General features: G+C 50.2%; 1 protein-coding gene across 4 annotated transcripts in view; it reads right to left on the bottom strand.

The window, feature by feature from the left end:
* Positions 1–7,387: 7,387 nt before the first annotated feature.
* YPEL2 (yippee like 2) overlaps positions 7,388–12,019 on the bottom strand; it is a 30,407-nt gene continuing 25,775 nt past the window's right edge. For all 4 annotated transcript variants that reach the window (XM_085240656.1, XM_085240658.1, XM_085240659.1 and 1 more), the window contains one exon: positions 7,388–11,802. In XM_085240656.1, the coding sequence (XP_085096782.1) occupies positions 11,713–11,802 (90 nt within the window). In that variant the 3' untranslated portion in view covers positions 7,388–11,712. The remainder of the gene's footprint in view (positions 11,803–12,019) is intronic.

The following is a 12,019-nucleotide window of genomic DNA, read 5'->3' as shown; positions in this document are numbered from 1 at the left end:
TCCTGTGCTCGGTTACTCCCGAGGATCTTTTTTCCTTCCTGAGCAGAGGATATCTCTTCTCTTCTGATGAGTTATAGTGGGATATAGGAAATACTCGAACCCCACAATTGGTTCATTGCTCTTCCCAGAGGAAAGGCCTGAGTTATTGTTCTGGACAGAGCGTGCCGCAATGAACGTGGTGTCTCTTGATGCACGTGAAGGAAAGCACAGCTATTAATTACACTGAGTGAGTGAAGGCAGATAATTGCTTTGTGCCTGGAATCTCAAAGTGGGACCACTTTCTAGAAGAAAGATCCCAGAGTTTTAATTTCAGTGCCAACCAGCAGTGCAGCCCAAAGCTCCTGCCTGCCAACCAGCAGCTCTGTCAGCTGGATTTCTGTGGCACCAGCTCTGATTCCTTATCAGAAAAGTGTTATTCTTAAAACAGAGGATGAGCAGTGCAGAAAGAAGGCATCACCCTTTTTATATCTAAGCACAGTGCTGGAGCTGCAGCTGTTTCAGAGTGGCTGCATGGAAAGGCTGTGGGCGGTGGGACCCGGGCTCAGCTGTCTGCATTCCCATATGGGGCACTGTCTGTCCGTCCATCCATCCTCACATACAGTGGACAGGTGGGGGTGGAATGTTGGAAACGATCCTGCAGTGCTGCTGCCCTGAGATGTGCATCAACGGGTTTAATGAAGGGGCACCAAAAGAGGGGAATGGTCTCCCTAAAGCCTGAGCGTGTGCAGAACACCTGGGTTGTTAAAATGAGCACCAGCACTGACCTGGAATTGTCCTCTGAAACAGACTACAAGAAAGCAGCCCTTGTATTTCATCTATGACCATTTGGAGCAGAGGTTGCATTTTGCAGTTTCCACTTGTCCCCAGGTTTATCTCCTTGGTAACATCAGCTGTTGGTGACCAGAGCCACACGTGTCCTGCTAATGACCAAACAGAAACAAACCCAAACCCCTGTCCCTGTGTCATCGTGACCCTGTTATACATGGACCTTAAATTACAGCCCTTCATGAATTTTAATGGACAGTCTTTTCTCTCCACTAATGCCATATCCAGCCCCAGCCTTTGCCCTGTGCAACTTTGTCCCCCAGCGGTGCACTGTCCCCACGCTCTGCCCCCAAGCAGCTGCTCCAGCAGCGAGGCTCAGTGATACCAAAGTGCTTCTGCATGGGATGTTCCCACTCTGTGCCCCCACAACAAAGCAGCCAGGTGTATTTCGGCTGTGAGCTGACGCTCAGCTGCACACCAGCACAGAAAGGTGCTGGGCAGCTGTATTCCAAATGGCATTTCCCCATGGAAGGCAGGCAGGACCATGAGATACTCCAGCCTGACCTTCTGCAGAATGCAACCTGAGCCCGTGATCTCACTGCTAAATTTAGTGATTTGTTCAGCTGAAGTGATGCTTCCGAAGGGAAGGCAGTGGATGAGCAGGCTGAGCACGCAGCCCTGCCAGGAGCTGTGCTGTGCTTCCCATTAATGGCCACGGGTACAGCAAGTGCTGCACTTCCACACACTGCACAGAGAAGGGGATATTGCACAACCCTGGGCTATCATGCTCTACAAATAGGGGGAACTTTGATCTGTCAATGCCTGCTAAGGGCCTTTTTGGCCTCGACTACAAACGCTCCCAGTTGCTGCTGATTTCACACCGTTTGCAGAACCAGCAATCATGGTCTGAGCCTCACAGAGCAGATGTGGTGCTTTAACGATTCCAGCCCTGGGGATAATTTATGCCATACAAGCAGAAATGAATTGGACTTAAAACCTGATTTGACTTAAACAGCACCGATGGGCAGCGTGGAGCCTGAGCCAGGCCTGCAGCCCCCACCTGCTCCCTATTTCTACAATGGACAAACTAAAACGTATGGTGCAGATTAGTGCAGAGCTGTGAGGCTCCCAGTGGATTTCATCCATCTCTCTTTAGATGGAACACAAAGTTTGGATGCTTCCCCAGATGCTGAGTGCACCGTTGAATTCTTTAAGTGATGCTGTGTTTATAGAACTGCAATTACTCCGTATCTGCCTTTGTTTGGAGATGAATCCTCATCCCTCCTCGCTAATGGCTTCTTCTGATCTCATCCAAAGTGGAGGATTTCCTGAGATGCTGAAAAAATGACTCACTGTGCCTTTATAGCTTCGCCAGAGGTTTAATGGCTTCAGCAGCAGAACGGCGGCTGTGTCTGAAACAGATGTACCCAATGATGGCTGATGCTGTGCACTCTGCTTCACACATACGTACGTAGGAGCTAAGGGAGTTCTGGAATGGATCTGTAGATGATGCCCCAGCTGCCATCACTTCCCATTCCGACCCCCACTGCTCCTGAAAAAGCACAGTGAAAATACAGCCTGGTGCTCCTCGCAGCTGGGAGAGTGAAATTTCATCTCTCTGTAACAGTTCTCTTATGAAAAGCCCATCAGACACGTCTGCTCCCTGTGTTAATAACTCACACAGAGATACGGATTTTTCCCTAATTAATTCTTTCTGCCTCAAAATATGTTTCCCTCATCCGACCGTGAGTCGATTCTCTCATCCCATCTACTTGGCAGAGCTGCCACTTACTTTGCAATTAACATTTTGTGAATAAAACCAAAGAGAACAAACCATGGGGAGCTGTTGGGCTGTGAGTTGAATTCTACCTTTGCCAAGGCAGGAAAGAGCATCCCATAACCAGCACCAGGAGCATCCTACAGCCGGCACCAGGAGCATCCCATAGCCAGCATCAGGAGCATCCCATAACCAGCACCAGGAGCATCTCATAGCAAGCACCAGGAGCATCCCATAACCAGCACCAGGAGCATCCTACAGCCGGCACCAGGAGCATCTCATAGCAAGCACCAGGAGCATCCCATAACCAGCACCAGGAGCATCCTACAGCCGGCACCAGGAGCATCCCATAGCCAGCACCAGGAGCATCCCATAACCAGCACCAGGAGCATCCTACAGCCGGCACCAGGAGCATCCCATAGCCAGCACCAGGAGCATCCCATAGCCAGCACCAGGAGCATCCCATAACCAGCATCAGGAGCATCTCATAGCCAGCACCAGGAGCATCTCATAGCCAGCACCAGGAGCATCTCATAGCCAGCACCCAGGGGTGAACCACAGGATGGGGCACCACACATTGGCTGGGAAGCATCCAGAGAAAAGCACTGGGAGTGAGCAGGAGCTTAATAACATGAGCAGCACTGAGGCTGCAGGACGACATGCTGTGTAGGGACACGCAGACTACCTTGGAATATGTAATAATGGGCAAAAAAAGGGGGGGAAAGATGCAAAATGTGAAACCAAACCCAACAAATGTCTCTGCATCCCTCTTGGCCTGGTCGGGGCTCACAGGACTGCAGCTCTTTGGAGATGCCACGCATCTCCTCCAGCCCCATCCCAATTAACTGCCTCCTAATGACTTTCTGAAGCAGGAAGATTTCTTTAATTATATCACCACGTGTTAGACTGTAATCAAGAAATCAATCCTCACTTCTGCCCGGAGCGGGGCCTGTGCTGCAGCTGCAGCCACTTCCAAATAGACCCTGGGTTTGCAGGGGTGCAGCAGCACGCGGACAGGGGATCACAGAAAGGGCTTTCCTTTCCAGGTTCGGGAAGGAGGGATGCAACACTGCAGAAGGAACTCAGGAAGAGCACCGTGCTAATGTGCAGTGAAAGGGAAGGAGCTGATTGCTCAGGGCTGTGGAGCACGAGGACTGGCAGCGCTCATGAGCTGCTAAAAATAAAAAGCGGCTGCTAAAAATAATGAGTGATCAGGACAAAAAAAAAAAAAATGCTAAGCCCCAGAGATCTCCCCGAACTCTGTGGATTAATTTTAATTTCCCTCTAATCCGGACAGAAATAGTGACGTGGCTGCATGGGCACGGCTCAGCCCGCACGTCCCCAGCACTGTGCTTTGGGCACAGCCTGAGCAGCACTGCTCCAATGCCCTGGAAAAGAAAATGAGGGATCAGAGAGAGCTGCTCAGGCTGTAGGCTTCCAAAGAGTCCAAGAATGTATATATCCTAAGCATAGACTTCACTGTATGGAGCACAGCTGAATGTGAGTGGGGCTGAATTTGCCCTCGGCGTTTCCCAAAGTGCTGCACGGCAACTGCAGAATGTTTCCAGCAAAGAAGGAAGGCTGATTCTCTGCAGGGTGTAAATATGAGGGGAACAGGAGTGCAGTGCCCTTTGTGCAGCTACAGGAGGTGGTTGGGCACCACTGAATAGAGGCAGCACTGCCACCTCACTGCGTTCGGATGTATGCAAATATATGCATGTAGGATTTGCCTGCAGAGCTCACCCAGGGCTTTGATGGCACATGGGCTGTTTGCACAGCCTGAGCTCAGCAGTGCTTTGTGCTGAGAACCCCCAGAGCTGGGGCTGTAGGAAGCCCTGTTTGCCCCAAAGCTCCCTGCAGTGATGTTTGGGGGAGAAAAGCTGAAAAACCCATTCTAAGCCATTCCATCCAAGCCTGCTCTGAATGTGTTTTCAATCTGAGAGTGCCCAGAGAGGCAAGTAAATATTTTTCTGGAAGGGAAACGACGTGTTTACCCCAAACGCCGAGTGCCAAAGCACTGCCTGGTGTTTATGCAGCTGGAGAAGCAGTGCTGGCAGTGCAGAGCCAAGCGGGAAAGAATGCAGCACTGATACCTATAGGAAGTGCTGTGGTTTTCCAGCTGCGATGCACAAACTGTGCTGCCTGGGGAAGCTGCAGGGCTTGGCCAAAGGGCTGCTGTTACACCACGCTTCTGTGGATGCTTCGCGAGGGTGAGATGGAGAAAAAGATTTAAAAGGTTGAAAGCAGGCAGGCCTGTAGGTAACACTGCTTGGCAGTGCTGCCCACACAGGGCACAAAACCCACAGAACTCATTTACAGGACCCTGAAGCAGTTGCCAAAGCCTGAATATTTTGTTTGGATACATACAGAGCAGATGTGCTCACCGTGCTCAGTGCCAGCACCAGGACCCATTGGGAACCACAGGGCTGTGCTGGCTGTGTGCTGCCCATTCACTGACCCCACAGCCCCAGCTCCCCCAGCACAGCCACAGACAGCAGCAGGATCTGCTCCCACCACCCAGCCCTTAATCAGCTTTCACCTGGGATTAGCTCCAACGTTTCCAGATTTGAATTCAGAATAGCTTTTCTTACTAATCCAAACCAAACGCTCCCCTCCATCAGCCTCGCCAGCAATGTTTGTTTCCCCAGGTTTGAACCTTGCCCGGTCCCTGGATTTTTCTTATTGCAATGTGGGGCCATGGGGTGCCTGGGGAGGGCAGCAGCAGGGCAGGGATGGGCACAGGGAGAACAGCAGCTCAGCACAACAGGGCTGGGGATGCTGCAGCTGGGAGGAGGTTGTGCTGCGCCTGTGTGTGCTGGCAGCTCCTGGCTGGACACCAAGCAGCATGGGATGGGATGGGATGGGATGGGATGGGATGGGATGGGATGGGATGGGATGGGACGTGCAAGTGGTCACACATGGGAATACTGGGTGTGATGTGGCTGTGACTGAAGAGGCGGCACTGAATGAATGATGCTGTCCCTGCCCTGCTAATGACCTCAGTGCCTGCAGCAGCAGCAGCAGCAGCACTGTGGGTGTGGGTGCTCATCCCCACTGGGCATTGGTGCATGAGGTTGGCTTTACCTTCACACCCTGCCTGGTAAAGAAAGCCTTGCAGTGATTTATGATGAGCTGGCGAGGTGTGTGTTACAGCCACAGGGAATGCATGCATGGAGCACCCCATGTCCAACCCTACAGGATGTGGGCACAGCCAAGACCCTCCCATTGCAGTCTTTGGGGCACCCAGACCTCAGCCCCTGCCCTGGAACCTCTGCAAAAATAACATCATTCTGGGACAACCCTCATCCGAGTGGAAAAAAAACACCACCAGAGCCTGACAAGGAAGCAGAGCTATATAAAAGCACGCTCCTATACTCCTCTGTTATTTCTGTAAAGCATCCAAAATGTTGCACAGAAATTCTTTATGTTTCCATGAGGTGAGGATGAGCCCCTGGGGAAGACCTTTTATTTTTTTTTCCAACCTTTCACTGCACCTACACCAATGTTTCCATATGTGGAGAACAAAGTGAGGAGCAGCTCCTGCCCAGGGCTGAACCATGAGCAGTGGGGCTGGGAGGTCTCTCTGGGGGGTTTTGTGCAGAAATCACAGGGATTTCATGCAATGTTTCAGAGGGAGCAAAGCTTGAAGCCATTTCTGATGAGCAATGAGTGCAGCCAAGTCTCCTGGTGCCACCAGCAGAGCACTGCTCCAAACCTATGCCTGGAAAAACCCAGGGAGGCAAAAGGAATCCTCCTGTCGGGGCTGAAAGGTGCCATTTTTCCAACCTAGGGCTTGGGAGAAAGGACAGGCAGCCTGGATGTCATGAAGGGACACAGAGTATCAAGGACACAGAGAGGAGGGACAGCAGGGAAGCAACACACAGCATCACCCGCGTCCCTGCAGGAATGGGGACAGGGCCGTTCTGGTCACCCAGCAGCCCGGCTTCAGCTGCCCTGGGTGTCCGATTGCTCTTGCCCCGGGATGAAAGGCCACAGCACTGCAGTATTTATAGCTCTGTGATTGTCTTCTCCAGAAATCATTGTGGCTGTGACGGGGGCTGCCCGCGCTGAGCCGCGTTTCCCGTTATAGCCGTCCTCCGGCAGCACAGAAAGGTCACAGCAGCCCCAGGATTTCAGCCTTGGTCTGCCCTGCCGTGTGTGCACCCACTGGGCAATGGGATGTGGTGAGCTCTCTGTTAATGAAGGAAATGCTCGTCTTGACCGGGGTGCACAAACCACGCCTGTGGCCACTTCCAGGCTGCCACGAAGAGCCCAGAGGTATGGCCTCATATTTTGGCAACACAGTCATCCTTGAGACCACATCTGCTTATAGGTGGTGCTGTGCTTGGGGCACTGGCCCCACCAGGTCCCCCAGCTTACCTGGCCCCAGCTCCGGAATCCCAGAGAGCTGCAGCCACAGGGTCAGGGCACGGGGACAGCGCCTGCAGCAGCTTATAGGAAACACCTGAAATAAAGTGCTGCTCCCAACCTGACTGGGGCTTCGCTGGGGTTTCAGAGGGGTAGGCAGCGTGGATCAGGTCCCAGGGATCAGGTGGACACTAGGAGCACCGGCACCTGCAAGAGACAGCTCAGAAAGGTGTTACAGCACGTGCAGGATGGAGCAGCTGCCCTGCCATCCGTAGGGACTGCTCCACAGCACACCCTCAGCCTGCACTCCCACTGCTGAAGCACGAGGAGCTGCTCCCCAGGCACAGCAAGGAGTGCAGCTGGACTATTTCTGAGTTAAATGCACCATGTGCTCCACAGCCAACTTCTGCTGCCCTCAGCCTTTAAGATTTGCACACAGTATAGGAGGAGATGGGCACAGCAACACAGAACAACAGCTTTAGTACTTGAAAATTTTATTTTCTCAAATGAGCACCAACACATATTGTAAATATGACAAACAATACGGCTCCCTCTAATACTGAAGAACTATATACAATGTACAAATACATGAAAAGGTGAAAACCAATTACTTGAAAACAAACAATCGCATTTATTACTGAAGCAAATGACCTGAAAGAATACGACAAAAAATAAAATTAAAATAAGATCAAAGAAATAAAAGTATACACAATTTGTAAACACGAGAGCATCAATAGACAGGCTGGTATTGGAAACACTGTCCTTTAGTTTTGTCAGCAGGGAAAGCATTCCCATTTCCTTACAAGAACAAAACAAAGGATAAATACAGTTCATAGCTACGAGAACAGCTTCTTTGTGATGGTACCACACACAGTGCCATTCTGCTTGCATTAAATACGTCGATTTCTTTTTTGAATTCACTATGATTTCTTTTTTTCCCCTCTTTTCAACAGGATTCTTCAGCCTCTATGTGTAACATCATTGTTTCTGAGTGCTCAGCCCCCAAGGCTTGGCCCTGCTGGGAGCTCCTTCCCACCGAGCAGAGCAGAGCAGAGCAGAGCACACCTCCCACCCAGCACAGTGCTGTCCGTACACTCACACACTAGGCAGGAAAATGCACACAGAGAAAATCCTCACCACAAGAACAACGAATTTCACCTGTAGGTTTTGTGGGTTTTTTTCCCTGTCTGTCTTTAAATGATGTGTGCCAGCATCAGAGGATCAGGGAGCATGCAGCAGCAGTTCATGCTGGAAACAGCTCCTTGCTCAGCAATGCAGCCCAGCTGTGCACGCTGTTGGTCCACTTTGGGATCAAACAGAGACCCAACGAGATAAAAACAGAGTGGGGAGCAGGGGGGGCACAGGGACAGAAGGGAAAACAAAGAAACGAACTCTGCTGCCTGAGAGGTAAACTTGCACTCTAGTTCATTATGTAGCAGCCTGGTTTAAAAACAAAGAAAAACAAAACAAAACAAAAGAAAATCGGGATCTGTGTCCAAAGACTTCCTTCAGTTTAAAAACAGCTCCTTACAAACCTCCAAGTAGTGATGCTGAGCTCACAGCTGATCTGTGCTCCTGCATCCGGAGCCATGTGCATCCCTGCCCAGCACTGCATGGGCAGCCCCCACATCCCCCCCAGCCCTCAAATCCCCCCAAGCCCCCACATCCCCAGCATGGGCTGCCCAGCAGGACAACATCCATGTGTGTCTTTGCTTCCCTCTCAAAGTATTTCCCAACCAATGCAGAAGGAAAGGGGATCATTTATAAACAATGAGAAAAGTGCTCGCAGGGAGGGGCTCTGAGAAAACGGCACCAAATATATTATTATTATTATTATTTTTAAATTAAATATTATTTACAAAAGTATACTTCACAAGATAACATGATTATTTCTTTTTTTTTTCTTCCTGCTTTGTATATATTACCATCTGGGTATTTATTACAGGGAGGGGGATCTCACAGCAGATAATCCACCCGAGCACAACAAATTTGGAACTCGGTGAAGGCTGAGCTTTGGGGCAGCGTGAGGTGATGGAAGCACAGCTCACAGGGCTGAGGCTGCCCCACATTACAGCCCATGCTTCCCAGGGGGCAGTTCTGTGGGCTACCCATAGCCCCAGCACAGGGTGCAGTCTTTGGTTACGCTGAGCACGCTGCTTTCCACGCCATGGGGCAGCCTGTGGGTGACTCTGTGCACAGTGTGGGCTCCCATGGGCACACACTCATGTTTTTCTATCGGGACATGAGGCCACGTTCTGGGCAATGTAAATCTGTGGATGCTGACGAGACAAAGCCAATTAAAACCAGATTAAGATCTTGCCATATTCAGGCTTGGACTGGTTGCCATTAAAAGCGTAACCCCAGGGAACGGTTAAAAACAGCCTGATTGACGGAACGTCATCCTTTCCTGTCCCAAATATAAGGATAAAAGCATTTGTATCTGGTATCTTATTTATAGGTGATACCAACTTAAAACCCACGAGCCCACGCACGGTAATTTTCTCAACCTCATATTAACAATTTGGGGTTATCCCTTACTTCTCTTCCCAGGTACAAACAGATCCCTTCCAGGGCTGTGTGAGAGCAGGAGCTCTTTGAAGAATGCAAATTACTTCCCACGAGGCAAAACCCAATCGTTTGTCACAGATCAACAACTAAAGGACAGGACAACGGGACCAGGCCAGTGCCAGTGCCAACAAGCTGGTGGGTACTGCAGAGCTTGTGATTTTTTCTGGGTTTTTACCGCTTAAGGCAATGTGGACGATGGAAGCAGAGACAATCAGAAATGAAAGCTGAAGCAACCGCTACACAACCACAACAGAAAGGGTAAAGGCAGAAGCTATCTCCGAACAGGCTAGCCACAAAAGGAGCCAATTCCACCCATTCCAACAGCCTACAGCTCACCTTCCCCTGCCAGATGTAACAACGCGCTGTCACAAAATAGTGGTTCAAGAGAAAAGCAGCTTTTGCTTTGACAGGCCAGCAGGCTGGGGCTTCGGTCCAACACGCACCCCAACCCATAAGCAGCATCTCTGCTCACATCTCCTTCATGAACAGCAAATGATTTTGTTGCCAGCCCCTCCGCTCTGGTCCCCAGCTCACGGGATCTCAGGGTGGGACAAGCAACGAGAGATTACAGCTCCAAAGCTTCGGTTTCATAAGGAGCTACAAACCCCTGCACAATACTCTTTCTTTCTGGATTAAGAAAGATTTCCCCCAGTGGATTAACCTACTTGAAAGAATTCCACAAACAAAAAGAAAATTCACTCAGAGAGATAACACTAATTCGGTTCAACAGTCTTTGAGCCGTGCACCAGATAGTGGCTGGACTGCTGCAGAGCAAACTTCACATTGTCTTTTACGTCTGACGCAGCTCCCTGCTCGCACACGGTGCTCCTTCCCCACCCATCACCTCGGGAAGGTCCACACTCATCAGTCTGGAAAACTTCACAGCAAAGGACTTATCCTTTGCAGTTACAATAACCACATCCACCTCTCCCACTTAGACTCCAGAGCACACTTTCGGGGTAGAGGGAAGATACTTTAGTTTCCTTTTTCCTTCTCGTCTCCCCTGTGCCTCTAGCAGGCTTCAGGGAGTGGGAGAAGGGGGGAAAGCTTGGGGGATACCTCGTGGCTTGAAATATCCACCTGTGCAATACTGCTAAACTGTCAGGTTCCTCTGCTCCCTCCTTTCCCCCCTCTCACAACATTTCTCTGAAAGGCTCCAAAAGCAGAGCTGATGGCTGGGGCGTGGGACTGAAAGATATTCTAACAGCACTTTCCTACTTGTACTCATGAAGGCTTGGTAAAAAATCCCCAAGGACACCCAGTGGAGTACAGGAAGTCAAAGAGTACCCTACGTTACTGAGTTTGTCCCCATCCTCTCCAACATTATTTCCTCTTTCTTACTTAGCACCTGTCTTCGTTTTTTTTTTTCCTGTTGTATCTTCTAAGCTTCAGCTCCAGCCTCCTTGTGCCTTAAGTGGTTTTTTCCTTCTCTCTGAAGGGCTCAAGTGTCAGGATTTGGTTTCTCCAGCTGTGAGGATGCTCTCACAGCTGTGCTCTGTTGGGATGTTTGGCCTACCTACCCTGAAACAGAGAGAAAAAGGAGAGCAGGGAATCTCTCCAGCCTTCAGGTCTCCCCTTCCTCCCCTAGACAACAAGTTCATAAACAGCAAACAAAACACAGATCTGCGACTTGCAGGGAGAACTGGTTACATCTTGTGCTCAGCCAGCTTAGACTGAAGCTCCACCAGTGGAGCAGCAGTTTTACGCTCCGGAGAGAATGCAGCCGTGAGGTATTTTTCTGTCCATTCAGACAAGCAGACAGTTTCAAGCCTTGGTTAACCAGGACTTAAAGGAGAAGTGCAGTTTTACTCCCAACGACCTCCCTCTGGGCCCACTCCCCACCCCCTATCACGTTCTCCTGCCCAAAACTCAGGTCTTCCTCCTGCACTGAGACCTGCTGATAAAATGCCACCACAGAGCCAACTTCAGTTCGTACGTAAGCATTCGTCAACATGGAATGGCTGTCGGGCATTCGGTGCATTCTCTTAGCCAACGCCAGAACAGAGAGAGAAGCAGCCAGGGTCAACTCACAAACAGATACAAAGCAAAGAGACAGAGAGACAGAAATTTAGAGGCCAGTCACCAATAAAGATGGAGAAGGGTGTGAAGATGCTCCCAGATTGCAGAGCCTCTAAATGCATGGAACCAAGCGTTCAGTCACTCTCTCACTCTTGGATATAATGTTCGGTTGGATGGCATTCTCTTACACACTGGTAGGGCTGGGCTCCCTCCGTTCAATCCCAGCCATTATCCTTGATCATGTGAGCTAGTTCAATGATGTATTTGCCTTCTTTATACTTCTGGCTGCTTTCAAAAGCGTGTTCCTAAAAGGAGAAGAAAGAATGCAATCAGTATAACTGAAGGTACGGTCACACTACAGAACCTGGAATGCTGATCCGGGTCCCAGCCTGGCAAGGAGATCTGTCTGCTGGGTAGGACAGTCAAACTGCAGGAGCTCCTCAGGGTATTCTGCAAAAATTACATTTGGAACGATCTTAAACCTGACTCTAGTTGTCTTCATAGGCTGAAAAGGCACAACCA

Source organism: Meleagris gallopavo, chromosome 21, assembly GCF_905368555.1.
Source record: "Meleagris gallopavo chromosome 21, MGAL_WU_HG_1.1, whole genome shotgun sequence".
Classification (NCBI taxonomy): Eukaryota; Metazoa; Chordata; class Aves; order Galliformes; family Phasianidae; genus Meleagris; species Meleagris gallopavo.
The sequence above is the reverse complement of the archived record's forward strand: the minus strand, read 5'-3'. Positions and strand labels throughout refer to the sequence as shown.